The sequence below is a fragment of the Mercenaria mercenaria genome, chromosome 1 (genome assembly GCF_021730395.1).
Source record: "Mercenaria mercenaria strain notata chromosome 1, MADL_Memer_1, whole genome shotgun sequence".
Lineage (NCBI taxonomy): Eukaryota > Metazoa > Mollusca > Bivalvia > Venerida > Veneridae > Mercenaria > Mercenaria mercenaria.
Genome location: NC_069361.1, coordinates 27,811,077 through 27,828,594, shown reverse-complemented (window position 1 = coordinate 27,828,594; position 17,518 = coordinate 27,811,077). Strand labels below are relative to the sequence as shown.

At 33.2% G+C, this 17,518-nt stretch overlaps 1 protein-coding gene across 1 annotated transcript; it reads left to right on the top strand.

Moving 5' to 3' along the window:
• The first annotated feature begins 1,070 nt into the window (after window positions 1-1,070).
• On the top strand, window positions 1,071-8,439 carry LOC123542952 (uncharacterized). The gene is made up of 2 exons (XM_045329008.2): window positions 1,071-1,495; window positions 6,072-8,439. The coding sequence occupies exons 1-2, from the start codon at window positions 1,411-1,413 to the stop codon at window positions 6,827-6,829; spliced, it is 843 nt and encodes a 280-aa protein (XP_045184943.2). The 5' UTR covers window positions 1,071-1,410; the 3' UTR covers window positions 6,830-8,439.
• Window positions 8,440-17,518: the final 9,079 nt, after the last annotated feature.

The following is a 17,518-nucleotide window of genomic DNA, read 5'->3' as shown; positions in this document are numbered from 1 at the left end:
AATGAACTAATAATTTCGTGGCACTTCAACATACAAATGTGTATCTCAGGTATGGTTTCTGGTAAGGTGATTATCAATAATTATAAAATTTAACATACTATAGTTTTCATGTTAATACAGAATAGCTGCATCTTTGGCAAGTCCCTTGGCAGTCTTCTCTGGGATAATTTTTTTTTGAAATTGATATGAATTATTTTGAACATTGACTGTTTTGCAGGGGCAAATAACTAATTAAATATACATTGTTGTTTCTTATGTATGCGTGTGCATTTTTACTTCACATTGATTTGCCAGGGATACGTTTTCTCAGAATAAAGTCGCGTTTTTCCCCCGCTTAATTGTGTTTTGTCCGGTGAAATTATCAAAAACCGTTGTATAGTAGTATGCGGTCAAAGATCAATTCATCAGATAAATTCCTGTTAAAGTAATACGACCTTTTTTCAAAATAAATTATAATATATTCTGTCTTATGCAGTGCGTTTGCACTTTGGCTTGCTGCTGCAGTTTATGCCTAATATCTGTATATTAATACAATAAAAGTATATTAACGTTTTTTTTCTGCTTTTAAAGATTGCCGCACGACAGTTTGACTACTAGATCATGGCTTAATGAAAGATTTAATCTGATGTCAAATTGGTTTAATAGAGCTTTGAAAAACAGGCGTATTTTTCCATTGAGTATCGATTCCACAAATAATGCGTTTGTGAGATTTGGTAGAAATTTTGTATCTCATTTCATTGTAAAAGGGTGTCAAACCTAATAACTACGCATTGTTGATTGTTATAAAGGGTACTGTTACTAAATATATGAACAAATTAGGGGCTAACAAAGCTACAGGCTTCATGGAATTCCTGTATTGATTATTTGCCTTCTACAATTGCACGTTAATGTTCACATTTATAATGTTGACATTGAATTTGTATCTGTTTTATGATATAAAGTCTATGTTACAACAATACATTCTATCTATCTATCTACTCACTTCGTGTATGCCTGCTAACGGAGGATATTAACACGCGATCAGTCATCACGGTATCAAGCAGTATGCGCGATACAGAGAGTACCCGCAATATTGGTTGTAAGGTAAACGCCAAAATAAGTTACGTGTGTGCAACATAGATAATAAAATAAACATTTATTAGGAAAAAAAAAAACAAAACAAAAAACAACAAAGAAAACATTTGATAGTTGATTTAGTGAAAGGAATTCCTTGGAAATTAGAACTACATGTATTTTGGAAAACACAGACGACAAGGTGACCCAAAAATTTAATTTAAAGGAGAAAAAATATATAATTGTCTTTGCCAATAGTGAGGCAGAATTTGCAAAGGAAACGAACTGAATATCTTTTTCAGTTTTCAGACGATTATAAAACTGTAAATTTTTAATGTAGGTTTAACACAGTGTAAAATGGGAAATCACGGAAGTAAACGTTGTAATCGCAAAACACGGGGACTCAAGTGTCGGTATGGTCAAGCGAAGGACGAACTGTCAGGTAATAAATTTGCCATCGATTGTTAATAGAAATTTAAGTAGATATAAATATTAGAATTTCATCTTGTCTGCTATATGTTTCACTTTCTTAAAAGATATAGAATGGCTTTGCAATCCGTCTGCTATATTTTTCCGTTACACTTTCTTTTTCTTACGGACCTTCCTTACGATGTATGACTCTATGGCTGTGATTCGGGTGCTCTTCGCTTCCGGGAAATCTACCCTTACCTTTTATCTATTAAATAGTATTATGAAACTCAGATTAAACTAGCACAGCTATAAAAATAATGCAAATATAACTCTGACTTTATATTGTCCAAAAACGAACGACAAAGACTTACAAATTAATTAAAATCTAGGTACCCCTTTTTTTCAGTAGGAACTTTAAGAAAAATAAATGAAAACGTTCAAGGATTAGACCAGTCAGCAATGTTTACATTCTGAGCAGCAGCAAGAAGTGAATTATGTAATATAGAGCAATGCATCCGAACCGTTTGTTGTGTTATATAAATTCTTGTTATTTCATATATTCAATGTTACGAACACGATTTCATGATGTTGCATTTCATGCGGATACTTTTATCGATGAACGGCTGAGTTTAATTAGAGTATCTGCATCATCTATTACCGAATATATTGTAACAAGTAAGGAAGTATATTTGGGTGGTCTTAGATTATCATAATTCCAGATAAATATATTACAATATATTAATAGTTTAATGACATGGTTTAGAAAACGCATTTTTTTGTGGTCCACGCAACCACAAAATCCACGACAGATAGTTCCCCGCGAATACTAATGATAGCACCATATGCATCAATTTGTGTGTACTTTCTTTAAATATTTTATGCATTTACTTTAATGATTCAAATATTGTATAATTGGTTTTAGAATGCTTTGAATTTCTTACGAACAATTCCTTTTCCATTGAACAACGAATCAAGAAAAAACTAAAATATGTCATGAATTTGCCAAGTTGTGTTTCAACAAATACTGTGTATATTTTCTTCGCAGTCATGTTTATTAGCGTGCCTATATTTGCTGATTTGTTGAACTGTGTATAGTTTTAGTGTAAGGTCAATACATTTACATTACGCCGAGATGTTACACTATTTATTACAAAAAATCAAAGGATATGATAGATTGTTTTTGTTTAGGTATATCTCAATATCATTTGCTCTCGAGTTTCTTATTGCAACATTTTGTAACTTTAAGTGATATTTTGTTATCTTCATTTATTTATTTGAATGCATCCCATTTTTGTACCATTTCAATTAACTGAAACAGGAAACATCTTTCTTTTGCAGCACAAGTTTGTTATCTCACAGATTAAGAACGTGAATCGTTATCACAATATGTTTTTCCACTTTTTAGTCTGATACAAAATTATCCGGAATGCAAAATTTTATAAATAGGAAAGAACATTTCTAATTTGTCATAATAACTGCTATCAGTCGGCATCATCGATATTATCGGAACGTCAATCAAAGCTGATTCGTAGTTATCTTGAGTGATAGGAATATACACGCAATATAGACATGTTGACGCAAATGTGATTATCTTATTAATGTTCAGTACCGTTTTATTACCAAATTTAAGTTTTCTAAATGACATTATGGATAACAAGAAATATCTTTAAAAATGATGGTCGGCGAATTGTATTAATAAAAGAAGTTTATGAATTTTTCATCTAACATTCATCTTTCATCTAACATTTTTCAAATTGCAAAACTAAACACCGCACTTTAACAATTTAAATGGTTCTCTTTTAATTTTTCGCAAAGGTTTCGTAGGGTTGCAATTTTGTTTCGTTTATCCTTAGACGAATAATTACAGCAGTACTTTGATGTAGATTCATGAAGCGGTTCATGAGAAGAGGTCATTAAACGTGTTTATATATTTAGCTAAATTGGTCCCTATCCCCATTTGTAACAAAATAGCAGGAGACCTTACGATATTGTTACACATCGAGTTTGATAAAATTCCATTACATTTTAGTGGTTAATGCGAAGAAAGGCATATCTACTTTTAGCTATAGTGGTCCCTAATTGGGCCCAAGTTCCTATATAAATAAATTTGGAAGAGGACCTTATAATGATGCTCCAGGCCAAGTATGGCAAAGATCCACCAAGCTGTTCATGAGACGCTGTATAAAGGCATTTCTAATTTTAGCTCTAACTGCCCCTAAAAGGGGCCAAATGTCCCAGCTGAGCAAAGTTGGCTGCGGGCCTAATAAAGATGCTACAAATCAAGTTTGATTAGAATACATGAGAAAAAATCAATTAAAGGATTTTTTATTTATTATTTTTATTTATTTCTAAAATAGGACAACTGATCCCGCTTTAACAAATGCATATTCGCTATTCATGAATCTTTGGACAATGACGTCACACCTATAAAAAGTGAAGGTCAAGCAAAACATACAATTGTAATTATTTCTGTTTCATAAGCAAAGTTTGGCCGTAGTCATATCACATAGATAAACTGTATGCAGCGTACCTTCATTTCAGTGTAATGAGATTCAGTCATTACAAAGCATATATATAATAAAACAGATTTCAGCTGAGTTCAATATTTGCATACCATACTAAAGAAAAATATTCTTATATAATAAATCAGTTAGATAATTTATAACAAATATATCAAAGCAAACAAGTACTCATTTTAATATGCAATCTGAATAAGTCACAAAAGCAAGACACCTTTTCATATACAGACGACAATTGTAACAAGGAAAATCTTTTAAAAAGCACTTCTCTACATAAAAGACTCTTATCACACCCTTATTCATGTGTTACGCAGACCGTATTCTTTCTTTAATTTGATATATGTTGGTATTTGAACAGGTTTTTATCATATTAATTATTAAACTTACTTATCATTTTGAGATATATCAATATTCTTACTAAATATACTGAGCCAAAGTTAGCTTTAAAACTGTGAACAGCGTCGTTTAGGATAAACGCTTTTATCTACATTTCACTCAGCGTAGCACAATCAACAGAGTGAAAGAAATTGACACTCTCGTCCCACCAGGCAGAGTGTTGCATAAATCTTCCATTTTGATAAATTATCTATAATGCGTTATCGAGTAGTTTGATTTGCAAACTGAAGTCACGTGGCATAGGTAACGAAAACGAATTTAGACGGCGTCGCCGAAAACATGATGTATCTGTGTTATATTCTGAATCAAACGCTACTGCTGAATAAATAATGCTTTTTGCAAGAGAGATCTTTATAGATGATACCAAATTATTTAATAACTCGACACGTCTCGATATCACTTAAGGAAATGAGCCAATACACACTGTCGTGGTGTACTATGCATAGGAAAGGTGAAATATTTCAACTATATTTGTATTGTAATGTTAAAGCATCGCCACAGTCACAACTCAGTGTCAGTTCATATTTTCAGGCCAAGTATTTTTCTCTTAAAAACTGCACTAAAGCCTTAACAGCTGGTCAAATTATCATCAACATAAGAAGCATATGATGATTTATAGTACATATGCCGCTTGTAAAATGTTTGAGTCTCGTTTAGACCGAAAGTTTACCCCAAAATATTGAATTTATAACTGAAATTATTTGTTGTTTAGTCATAAACTGCAAACTATTATAAAATTTATATTACAAAGACACAAATTTTTGTAATGATTTGCATAGTAACAATAAACTGTAATACTGTGCAACTACCATGTATGGGATTATTATGTTCGAAATATGTTGTCCGTGATTCTTGGCATTATTGATACAGCAAAAAGATAACACTACATATGTTACAATTTAATTTAAAATTTATTCTGTTTTGTCACTGTATTACTGTAACCCAATAAGGTTGTGCCAGGATTATAAGCAATAGTACATTAATTCTCATATATCACCTGTTTATATACATGTAAATTATGTGTGAACAGATAACACAAATTGGATAAATTGATGGTGTTGGAATTTTTGTGTATAGTTCAGTAATCAGGTAAAATTTCAAAATAATTTCTGAAGACTTTATTCTTCACAGTCTGCATTACAATTGGCTGTAATTATCTTTGAAATGTATTGAATATATATTGAGTTTGACTGCACGTAAAATTGCAAAATTTTGTCATAGAAAAATATTGAATAAAGGCATAATACAGGTAGTGAAATGCACATCCTTTTACTTGCATATGTTCACATAGATATTTAAAACATAATTATGACAAATTTATTGACTTTATTGTTACCACTTAGTCATCTTTTATTTTTATGAAAATTTGCATGTAAAATTTTGAGTCAAATGGCCGCCACTGTAGGCAATGCCTTAAGGTATGGTGTCGTACCGCCGTTGGCTGTATTGACCCGCTGTACGGAATCTTTGATGTCTCTCCTACATGATCTCAAATAGTACCGTCGTTGTGTCTAATAAGGTGTATTATCGTCTAGTTGCTATAGCGAACAGCTTACAAAAAAGAACAACTGCATACAGCTCGAATAGACACTGTAATATATTCAATAAAACTCATGTAAGACGTACATTAAACTTTATGCTTCTCGTTATAAGATAAATTTGTCTAAAATGTACATCAATTTTGTTTTATAGTTTCAGACGACCGACTCATTCCGACAGAAAGGTTTAAGGGAACCACACCGGACTCTTACGATAAGCTATTAGCTTGGATGGTCGAAATGGCTGAAAACGATGAAGCGGACCTAACCTCATCCGCAGTTGCGCATTTGACAACGATGTGTGCCGACAAACCTGAGCAAAGTACACCTCCTTCAGCTTCTTCAGCTCTATCAGTACGTCAGAGTTCTTTAGAGGTTCCAGTCCCTCAGCATTCTTTAGATTCTAGTGGTAGTTCTCATAACAGTGACACTTCAAAGTGCAGAGAAGACCTGTCACATCCTAAAACAAAATTCCGACGGGCAATGCTCAGTCGCCAAAGTACAATAGATTATTCTGACGATAGTGACGCCCACAATGAAGTATTTGGTAACGGCAGTATTGAGAGTGAAATGGATAATAACTTTGTAAGTCCAGACTCATTTTTGATAAATAGTATAGAAGAAACTTCTTTCACGAATCGACCTAGACCACCACTGCGTAAAAATCAAAGCTGTATGACATACCGAAATTACAATGCAAATATCGCAGACTTATTGAACGTAAACTCGCGCAAGAAGAGCAAAAGTTTAATGACAATGAGAAAGATGTTGTCAGAAACGAGAAATGACGAAGAAATGGCTCCAATTACTGAAGAGACAGTAATTAAAGTACTAGGTGATGACATGTTAGATGGAAATATTGCCGATATTCTTTATTCAGTGGAAGCGTTATGGCCAAAACCGCCAAAATAGCTTAATCTGAAACAAAAAGGATATAGCTTTAGTTGAGATACACGCAATACAGAACATCTCCTTTTAATGTATAATTCTGTTTGAATCCTTTCCATGAGTAAGTAAGAGATTCATGCAGCCAAGTGTAAATTCGATCAGATGGATTGTCTGCTTTTGTAGATGTCATTTAAACGGCGGTGTCTAGCACAATGCCCCACATTATATTAGTGTCTCACTAAAATATCACGTCGTAGACACGTTATATGATACCCCACCCAGTCACATTATGCTGAAACCCGGCTGACCAGTCCTAGTATATCCTCTTTATACTAAGCGCCAAGCGAGGAAGGTACTAGTACTATTTTACACGTCATTGATATGACGAGGCCATGGATCGAACCCACGCTACCTGGAAGCGGTGGCTAAACATTTGACTTTGTATATATAAAATTACGTATGCGATCTTTTAAAGGATCTTTAATAAGATGCTACAACATACCTGTTTTAACGTTTGGTTGCGTTTTATGCTTCCAAAGGATCTTTTCACATATTTTATTTACACATTTAATATGGAGGGATTTTTTTTTTCATTCTTAGGACTTAGTGTCACATGACCACAGTAGATCATGCGCCACTTTTCTAGCTTTCACGTATTGGCCTTGGCATGACCGGGCACTTGGCTAGAACCACTGACTTGTTTTCGTATACAGTTTAGATATTGAGTATTAATCAAAATGTATTTTGCAGAAAATTTTGTTTACATCATTGATCTGAACTGGATTTTGACAGCCTGTTGTTTAATGTTCTTCTTTCACATTAACACATATTATATCTATGTTGAAATACTTGTTTTGAAATCTCCGAAAGAACTGATTAGTTGTTAGACAAGGAACACATCAGTTTTATTACCAACATGTTAAGCTGTCGGACTGAACACGTAATTTTCACAGAGACGGTATTTTTGGAAACTAGAGCATTTCACTTGTACAATATTGGATGCATTTCAATTATTACATATTTTATATTAATTTCGATCGGATTAAAGGCTTGATATCATTTAACACAGTTCATAAGTTTTGATATAATACATTATATTTCCGTTTTTCTAGTATTTGAATGTTACAGTCATATATAACGCTTGAAAGAAATACATTAATTGAAGGTCTGACCATTTAAAAACTTTAAAGCCTATATTAAGGGTATTGTGTTTCTTTTAAACCAATCTTTTTTAACGACTTAAGCATACAGGTTACTTCATATGCTACATCATACATGTTTTAACATTTGGTTGCCTTCTATGCTTCGAAAGGGTATTTTCACATATTATAATAACATATTTAATATAGAGGTTGCTTCATATACCTTATTTTCGTTGTTTTGTTTGGGTTTCACTTCACACGAACACAATTGTTTGTCATCCGAAAGCTTTCCAGCCGTCGCATTAGTTTAGGCACCACCTTGCGCTTGGCTAGAACCACTGACCTCCAAATAAAACAAGCTGTAAAAAACACTAACATAGATATGAATCCTTACCAGTAACACGAATAAAACTTTCTACATCAGGACAAAAATAATCTTGATTTAAACCTTGATATTATATCATTTGCTCATGCAAGTGAAAGACTCATGATTCAATTTTGAATATGTACTGATAAACATTGATTAAGGTATGACTTCCTTTTGAAGCGTATTCATTTCTTACTATAAACCTACTTTGACTGTGCCACTGGGACCAAAATGTTTCCTTATATTCTAGTAAGTTTTTACTTTTTTCAAGACTTCAAGACTTATAGTTGTACGAAATTGAATTTGTTTTCATTTGATAAGTGATTTCCTGCTGTTCAAAGTGAATTTATCTCAGAAACAGAAGGGACAGAATTCTCTGAAAACGTTTTGGACAGTGGCCATCACTTTGAAATTTGTCTTTACTTGAGCTTGATGAAATGCCAAGAATAGTACAAAATTTATAAAAAACGCACGGCAAACATTTTGCATAAAAGTCTCTCACTGGATACAGTATATTACTGTATCATTGTTTTGAACACTTGACATATTCACCATTAGGTGGACCATACCTTAAATAGAGCTGTTGATAATATGCGAGTAAATTTTAAAAACCGCCCCCAATTAAGTGGAACAGCAATTAATTAGCAACCTAAACTTGACTGCTTTGATGAGCTAATCAGCACCCGCGTGAATCGAAGTATGGTATTAATTGTTTGTACGTCAATTAATACCAAGTACACCAGTATTCAGTTGGCAATAGGTAATTAACCAGTTTCCGTCGGTTTATGAAAAAACAGAAACAAATTTGCAAGTAGTCGTAGATTTTATATTGTGAGATATCAAATATTATAGTGACTTGTACATCGTTCGGATATTTTCAAATATTTTTTGATTATAGGAATCTGTATGCCATCCCATACAAAATACAAAACAATATTTGTAAGCAATATATATTTAGTTGGTTCGGTTGGTATATGTTATTTTATCTACGGTTTACCTTTAATGAAAAGTATCAAAGACATAGATTGAATAATATCTCAGCAATATTTTCATGGGCTTAAATAAAATTAGTAAACCACGTAAACGGTACTGTCATAGTACACTGGCCGTTTATATGATTATTAAAGAAAAGCAACATCAAATAATTAAAAAAACTGGAATGAATTAAAATGCAATTGTTTTGGAAGGTATAGTGATTATTATACAAATTATTTACCAGTATTTTGAAAAATTATATCAGTATTTTGAACAACTGTGAATGTATGTATTTAAAGTCACTTGTCTAACAAGTTTCAAGAGAAACCGGAAGCACATTTTTAAAAACTAAAACTAAACAGCAGTACCTTTTCTGTGTATTATCTGACAAGAAATGGAATCACACACATTAGCTACCAACATTTTTGAAAACTGTTTTAATAACTATTTTTAGCACAACCTTAAAGCCATTAAAATAGATAATCTAAAATAAGTTCAATATTCTCATTACAACTTCTAACTCTGTGATCTCTACGTTATGAAGGAACGGACTATTCTATATTTACAAACGAATGAAAATTCAGGTTTCACTGACAGAAAATATAAAGGGTGCCTCATTTCTGTCTGTTTTCATAGACACAGTCATGTTCGTATTATATACTCGTACGTGTGCCATCTTGTAAATACTATAAAACTGACGAAAATTTGAAACCTTTTAGTAAATCTTTTGAAACAAGTATGCTTGCTATTAGAAGGTTGTAGTTTTGTATTATCAATACACAGGAGACCATTTGAGTGTATGCATATAATGCATTATATACATTTAACTTGATTATCTTGGAGAATTATGGAATTTTAATGCTATTACTCTTCTTCTTCTAGAAGCCGCTAACTGACATTAATGTATTGCATATACTACCTATATCAATTTAGCTAATTGGTATCATACTACTCAATATTTCAGAAAAGAAAAACACACAAAAAACTGCATGTACTATGCATTTGACTTAAAGACTTGTCATTTCAATGACGTATCTGAATTATATCTGGATTTGTTTTCATATTGCTGACCGTTATTATTATTAAATTTACTGTAAACTTGTAAACGTTATTCAGTCCTTAAGAAATAGTTAACGTTCGTAAACAAGTTCCTGTCAAAAATTCTGTCAGTTTCCTGGAAAATACTGATAAAAAATATGCGAAAGTCAGATTGATTAAAAGAATGACACTTAACCATGTATTTACATATACAATTAGCCATTCAAGTGCTAGGAAAAGAAAGAATAATTTGAATTATAGATGAAATAGCTAACAATTACAATCAATTTAGAATGAGAATGAAATGGACAATGAGGTGTGTAATACGTGTCTAGTCAGTTGTATTATTTTGGTACAAGTTCGTGTCTCGTTACTTGCAGTCTGTAAATAAATGGCATTTGAAGCAGTCTCTATCACAGCTCAAGATCAAATGATTCGGCTTGCTGCACTAAAGAGCATAAATATGGTAAGTTCCCCTTAATTTGGTAAGTTCCCCTTATTGCTGATCTTATTGAGGCATTAGCTATCTCTAAAATTACACACAAACCTGCCTCCTTTTTACTGTCTGAAATAACTATGCATTCGGATATCAGGGTATGGGGACTTGGGAGATTTTGCATTCTTGATATATGACGATGTTGGATCTTAGTCATTGATCTACTTCCCAACTGAGGTAAAGAAGTTTTGGTAGATTTTAACTGTCAGCAACGTCATCGAGAAAACGTTGTATTTTACGATGCACATTTCGTTTTAAGGAATATATCGTGTATTTAATTTGAGCATTGGAATAAAACGGCGGCCGTCACATTATCAATTATCAGACGTTCATATATCAATTTCTTCTTGCGTGCTAGCGTCTGACATAATTACCAGGATTTCTCGCAGTGATATTCAGTTATTAGTCCACTGGGGATACTGCAAACACCGTAAAATCACCAAAAGGCAGTCAATAACAGTAATCGGATTGCAGCTTGTGCGAAACTAAAAACGGAGGCCAGAGATTAGAAAATTATAACTGGCGGTCACGCAAACCAAATGTTATTACGATCTCTACTTGTAGAAATGGTGTTTGAAACCACACCAGATTAGTTAATTATTTCTTTACACGTTACGGAACTTGATTTTAAATAATAAACGAAGCTCATTGAATAAACTGAAGTTTTATTTACTTTATCCATTCTTCCCTGGAAAAAGTTAATTTGAAGACATAGTAAGTTTTTAAGAAGTAATTTGTGTGAACGTACAAATTATATTTCGTTTTTCTGTAACAGAGAGAATAAACTTTAACTATGCATTAGAAAATGTAAGATCAATTTTAATAATTTTCAAAATTTACAGAAAAATACTCTGGAACTATTTAAGTAATATTCTAATTTAGAGCTTTGAACTTGTCAAATATCATTACTTTTTTTATTTTATACTAATAAAGCAGTTGCTCCATGAAGACTAAATAACAAGTCAAACCAAGCAAATTCGATTAGTTGGTATCCCCCGCCGAAAGGGTTTGTGGTGAGGAATGGCAAAAAATATATATCCGGCAAATGCATGTTGATAAATATTCATGGAAGGTTTGAAAAAATTAAAATAAGGAATTTTTTTTTTTTTTTTGGGGGGGGGGGGGTGATGGGAAAAACTTGACGGGCATCATCGCAGTATGTTGGTTCAATAAATGTATATTCTATGGAGAAGTTTATACTAAACAAGTTGTCTTTGTTAAGAAAAGGTATAAGTAGAGTAATCGTTCATAAGAAAATGGTAATGTTCAGTTAATAAGTAATATAATATTGCCTTAATATGTTTAAGTAAATACGTACATTTAAAGAAAACATTTGAATTTTGCTTTAAACTTTAATTAACATAAATATTTGAATATTATTCTGACAGACATGTGATAAAAAGGATATGCTGACATGCAGTCGATCCGAAACATTGTAGTTTATATAGTACATAGTAATTGTTATAGTTTCTGGATCTTTGGGATCATGGAGTCCATTCAATATCTTTGTCACATCCGCTTAGTTTTGTTAATACGCCGATGCTAGTGGGCGTTAGAGGTGTTGCACATTCCATTACCTCTCATGAACAGACTCGATCAAATTGAGTCTTCTATTATTTTCCTTGGTTGCATTCTATGCTTCCAAAGGATCTATTTATAGATTTTATTGCTTTTAAAGTCTACAAAAATGGTACTATTTTTTTTATCGAATTTCTTCCTTGATGTTCAGTTTTCTCTTCAACTTTTATACAGTGTCTTATGTATAGATTTGTTCTGTCTAAATGTATTGCAATAACACGGCAGTTTTCAAATGTTTTGTATTATCTCTTATGATTTATATCCCTTACGGCTTTAAACAATTCATTTCAAAAGCTTTTCTTTTATAACAAGTAAGGTAAATCTTTATATCAAAGTTTGTTTAGCTTCTACTTATTGAACAATAAGATAGCATTTATTGCCGATGTTTTTAGAAATCGCTTGAAGAAATATTGATTTTTTTAAACAAATTATTGATGAATGATAATTTAGGCTTAATTCTAGAACCATTTTAGCACTGGTTTTAATTCTAAACCCACTGCAGCGCTAGTCTAGATTCGCGGACTCCTTTAACTCTAGCCTAGATTCTAGAACCACTGTAAGTCTAGTCTAGATTTAAAACCACTATAACACTAAATAGATTCTAAAAAAGTAGAGTACTAGTCTTGATTCCGGAACAACTATGGAACTAGTCTTGATTTTAGAAACACTACAGCACCAGTGTAGATTCTTGAAACACTACAAAAGTTGTCTAGATTCATGGCAATACTGTTCTGTTGTGCCAATAATATCTCACAGTTTTGAAGTAACTGAATGTTCTGTATTTAAAAATCAGTGTCATAACAATAGTACGTGGTGACTTTTAACGGCCGCCACACACTTCTTAAAGATTGCGAAATTAATCAGATCTATGAAGAAGATCCTTTCTAAAAAAATGACATAAGTATTACTAAGCAATGTTATCATTTTAACGTATAATTAGAACCCTGTGTCTCTGGAGAGAGTTAAAGATTTTCATAATTAATAGCAAGTTCAACTGCGGTACCGGAATCGAAGTGCCTTTATTCCTTAACGACACAGGCGGTACCGCAGGCACAGTTTAGTACCCGTGAAGCAGCAGCTGCATGTGCAAAGTTAGACAGTATACCTTTGTCATTAATTTATTAGGTATTTTGTTTCACTGCCGTCGAAATATTTTCCTTTATCATTGAATTCTTTATAACTGTGACTTTGAAGGCGACATCATTGCACTGACTTTGATGACGGCGTCATATCTGTTACTTTGATGACGGAGTCATATGTCTATTTTGACGACGGTGTCATATTTCTGACTTTGATGACGGAGTCATATGTCTATTTTGACGACGGTATCATATCTGTTACTTTGATGACGGAGTCATATGTCTATTTTGACGACGGTGTCATATCTCTGACTTTGATGACGGAGTCATATGTCTATTTTGACGACGGTGTCATATCTGTTACTTTGATGACGGAGTCATATGTCTATTTTGACGACGGTGTCATGTCACTGACTTTGATGATGGCGTCATATGTCTATTTTGACGACGGTGTCATGTCACTGACTTTGATGACGGAGTCATATGTCTATTTTGACGACGGTGTCATATCTCTTACTTTGATGACGGAGTCATATGTCTATTTTGACGACGGTGTCATATCTCTGACTTTGATGACGGAGTCATATGTCTATTTTGACGACGGTGTCATATCTGTTACTTTGATGACGGAGTCATATGTCTATTTTGACGACGGTGTCATGTCATTGACTTTGATGATGGCGTCATATGTCTATTTTGACGACGGTGTCATGTCACTGACTTTGATGACGGAGTCATATCTATTTTGACGACGGTGTCATATCTCTGACTTTGATGACGGAGTCATATGTCTATTTTGACGACGGTGTCATATCTCTGCCTTTGATGATGGAGTCATATGTCTATTTTGACGACGGTGTCATGTCACTGGCTTTGATGACGGCGTCATATGTGTATTTTGACCACGGTGTCATGTCACTGACTTTGATGACGGCGTCATATGTGTATTTTGACGACGGTGCCATGTCACTGACTTTGATGACGGCGTCATATGTCTATTTTGACGACGGTGTCATATCTCTGACTTTGATGACGGCGTCATATGTCTATTTTGACGACGGTGTCATATCTCTGACTTTGATGACGGCAATTCGTCTTCAGAGGGTGTCAGTTAAGGTAGTGCTCCTTATGTTATAACATGATTTGGAAATGAAAAAGCTGTGTAGTATATCCCATTTGTTTCCTGAAGCGAGATTAAACAAGAATATAACATTTTCCTCCTCTCTGCTGGGCGTAGCTATGATCATCTATATTATAGATTTAAACAAAGTAAAACGTAAAATAATAAAACACTGATACAGAAAAGAACATACATCATCCGATATAATCTACTTAATATCGATAATGGCCAATGTTCCATTAGAATTTGTCATTATTATCTGATTTGTGTCGACGATACTCCATAAATAAACCCTTACAGATATTCCGCTACGCAATATGCCCAACTGATTGTGCAATACATTGTTGCTGTTTGATAACAGAAACTTCGTTGCTCGTCTGGGAATTCCAAAAGGTAAGACAAATAGAATGTTTTCAAATTCAATCCTGTGACAGTTCTGAACTTTCCATCAAACAGGTGGTGTGGTGAGTTTGCCAAAACAGTAATCATCGTGTCCAGTTGTTACTTTTACGATTCGGATCATACTTAGACGGCTCGATTTGTTTGTCAGTTAAAAAAAAAAACCTATGCGTTGTATATTCTCCGATAATCTTTGGTTTACGTGCAGACCGGTGAGAGGGTATTATGACGTCAAATTGCCGGTTCTTAAATACTCGGATAAATGAAGTCAAGAATGATTTATTATCATAGTTTTAAAAGAGCAAATTAGAATGAGAAACACAAAGCTTTCTTGTGGTTTACTAACTGATTTACAACGGTTGATCGCTTTAATGCTTGGATACACCCAGTCTATGGCTTGATTCCAACGAACCGCCTCGGTAGCCTTGTGGTAGAGCGCCCGCCTGAGTGCGGGAGGTCGAGGATTCGCTCCTTGACCGCGTCATACCAAAGACGTGAAAAAATGGCACTAGTAGCCCCCACAATTGGCGCATAAAGAGGATAGCGCAAGGACGGGTCGACCCAGAGTTAAAATAATGTGACTGGGTGGGGTAAAATGTCACGTGTCTACGGCGTGATATTCCAATGAGGCAGAACTATAGAGTTGTTTATTGTGCTTACTGCTACAAGAAGAAGAACGGTACCGATTTCATAGCATTTCTCTGCTTATTACTCATTGACAATGTTTTGTCAATATTGATATCTAACTTTTAATATAGATATTTAAGAAAATAAGTAAATCGCTAAGCAAATACGGAGAAATGCTCAAGCACGTACTGTGAATTCGAAATTTCGAAAGTAGTTATATGTAAGAAAAAATCACTTTAAGAAGACATTTAAGAAACGTCAATGATGACATCATAATTACGTTACAAAATGTTTTAAAGCTTTATACATCAAATGCAGTAGAGGTGTCTTGATACTTTTTGTCAATTCTTGACAAACACGTACATAAAATATATACATAATACGTTGAAATTATTGCCCTGAAATGTATTTCAGCAAGGACACTTGTGTTCTAAAACGTATATGACAATTTGCATGTTTCAAGATGGAAAATTTGGTTTTAAAGCTTTTCACAGGAATTACCAGTGCTGCAATATCTACGAAAATATTACATAGTCTCAAACTTGCAGTGATCACGTTGTGAGAAATATTCGAGCAGTGGCACATACAATACCTCGTAAAAGAGACGTATTACGAAGATTAATATCTTAATTTCAATAAAACAACAAAACGACGTTTTAATTGCAACTATATCAATTTTAAAGACGGTTCACTACAACAGAGCACAGTTTAAAAGTCGTTAAATAGAGTTATGAAAAGCAGGTTTATTTCACCGATTCCACAATTCATTCATCTGTAAAATTTGCTCATTTCGTGTTCGTGCATGAACAAGCTAAGTGAAAGTTAGATTAGACCAAAAAAGAAGATTGTTTCAGCAATATTGACTGTTATATAAACGTAAATGTGAAGACGAGTTAAGGCATTTATTGGGACCAGGAAAATTTGGTGGAGAATATGTCAAAGAAAAGAAGAGATGTGTAGACAAAGTGAATTCGTGAGATAAAAGCTCTGCTTTGGCAAACAAAATGAAATGAGAACTGTTCTGTAAATTTTCGAGAAGTCATAATATAATTATGTCCTTTTTTTTTCTCAAAATACCAGATAATCAGAGAATATATAAGAGAAATGATTAATTAAAAGATATCTAGTCGATAGCCAGCCTAATGTTTTCTATCATTTTAACCAAAGCCCAACGTGCAATATGTTGTTCAAGAAATCACTTATGTTCTACGTAATCTCAAGCACTAGGTTTGGTCATCAGATTCATCGACTCTATCATATATACAAGCGTAAGTTTATCAGTTTCTGGACTTCCTTAGTCGAATATATTAATATTTTCGTAATTAAGGTACCAGTAAGGTTTTATTTTCGAGCGCTTGAAATATTTTATCAGATGTAATCTGTTAAGAGAGTATTCATTTGTTCGACTACAAATCGTATGTCCATTTCTCTAAATATGTGAAAAAACATGAAGAATGTCTTGCCAAAGTTTCTTCAACTTTTGTTTTGCAAATGGCGATATTATGACGATGATCATTTAGTAATTAAAAGACATCCCTCTTAAACTGTTTTTTTTGTAAACAAACCATTGCTACTCAAACATAATGTGACAATTTATGTCACAAATATTTTTATAAAAATCTGTATTTTAGACGGAAACTTATTTGAAATTTAAAATTCAATTATCAGCAGAGGAATTTGGTTATTTACTCTAACAATTTGAGGTTTAAATTCAATATTGATATTCCCGGAGAGAAAATTTGCGAGAAAAAAACAACAGAAAGCATTGTTTATACTTTTACATTATTTGCATATTAGAAGAAGAAGAAGAAGAAGAAAATTTGTTTATTAAAGTGACATGTGATATATACAATATAGCAAAATATATAAATAACAAAACAAGAATCACCCGG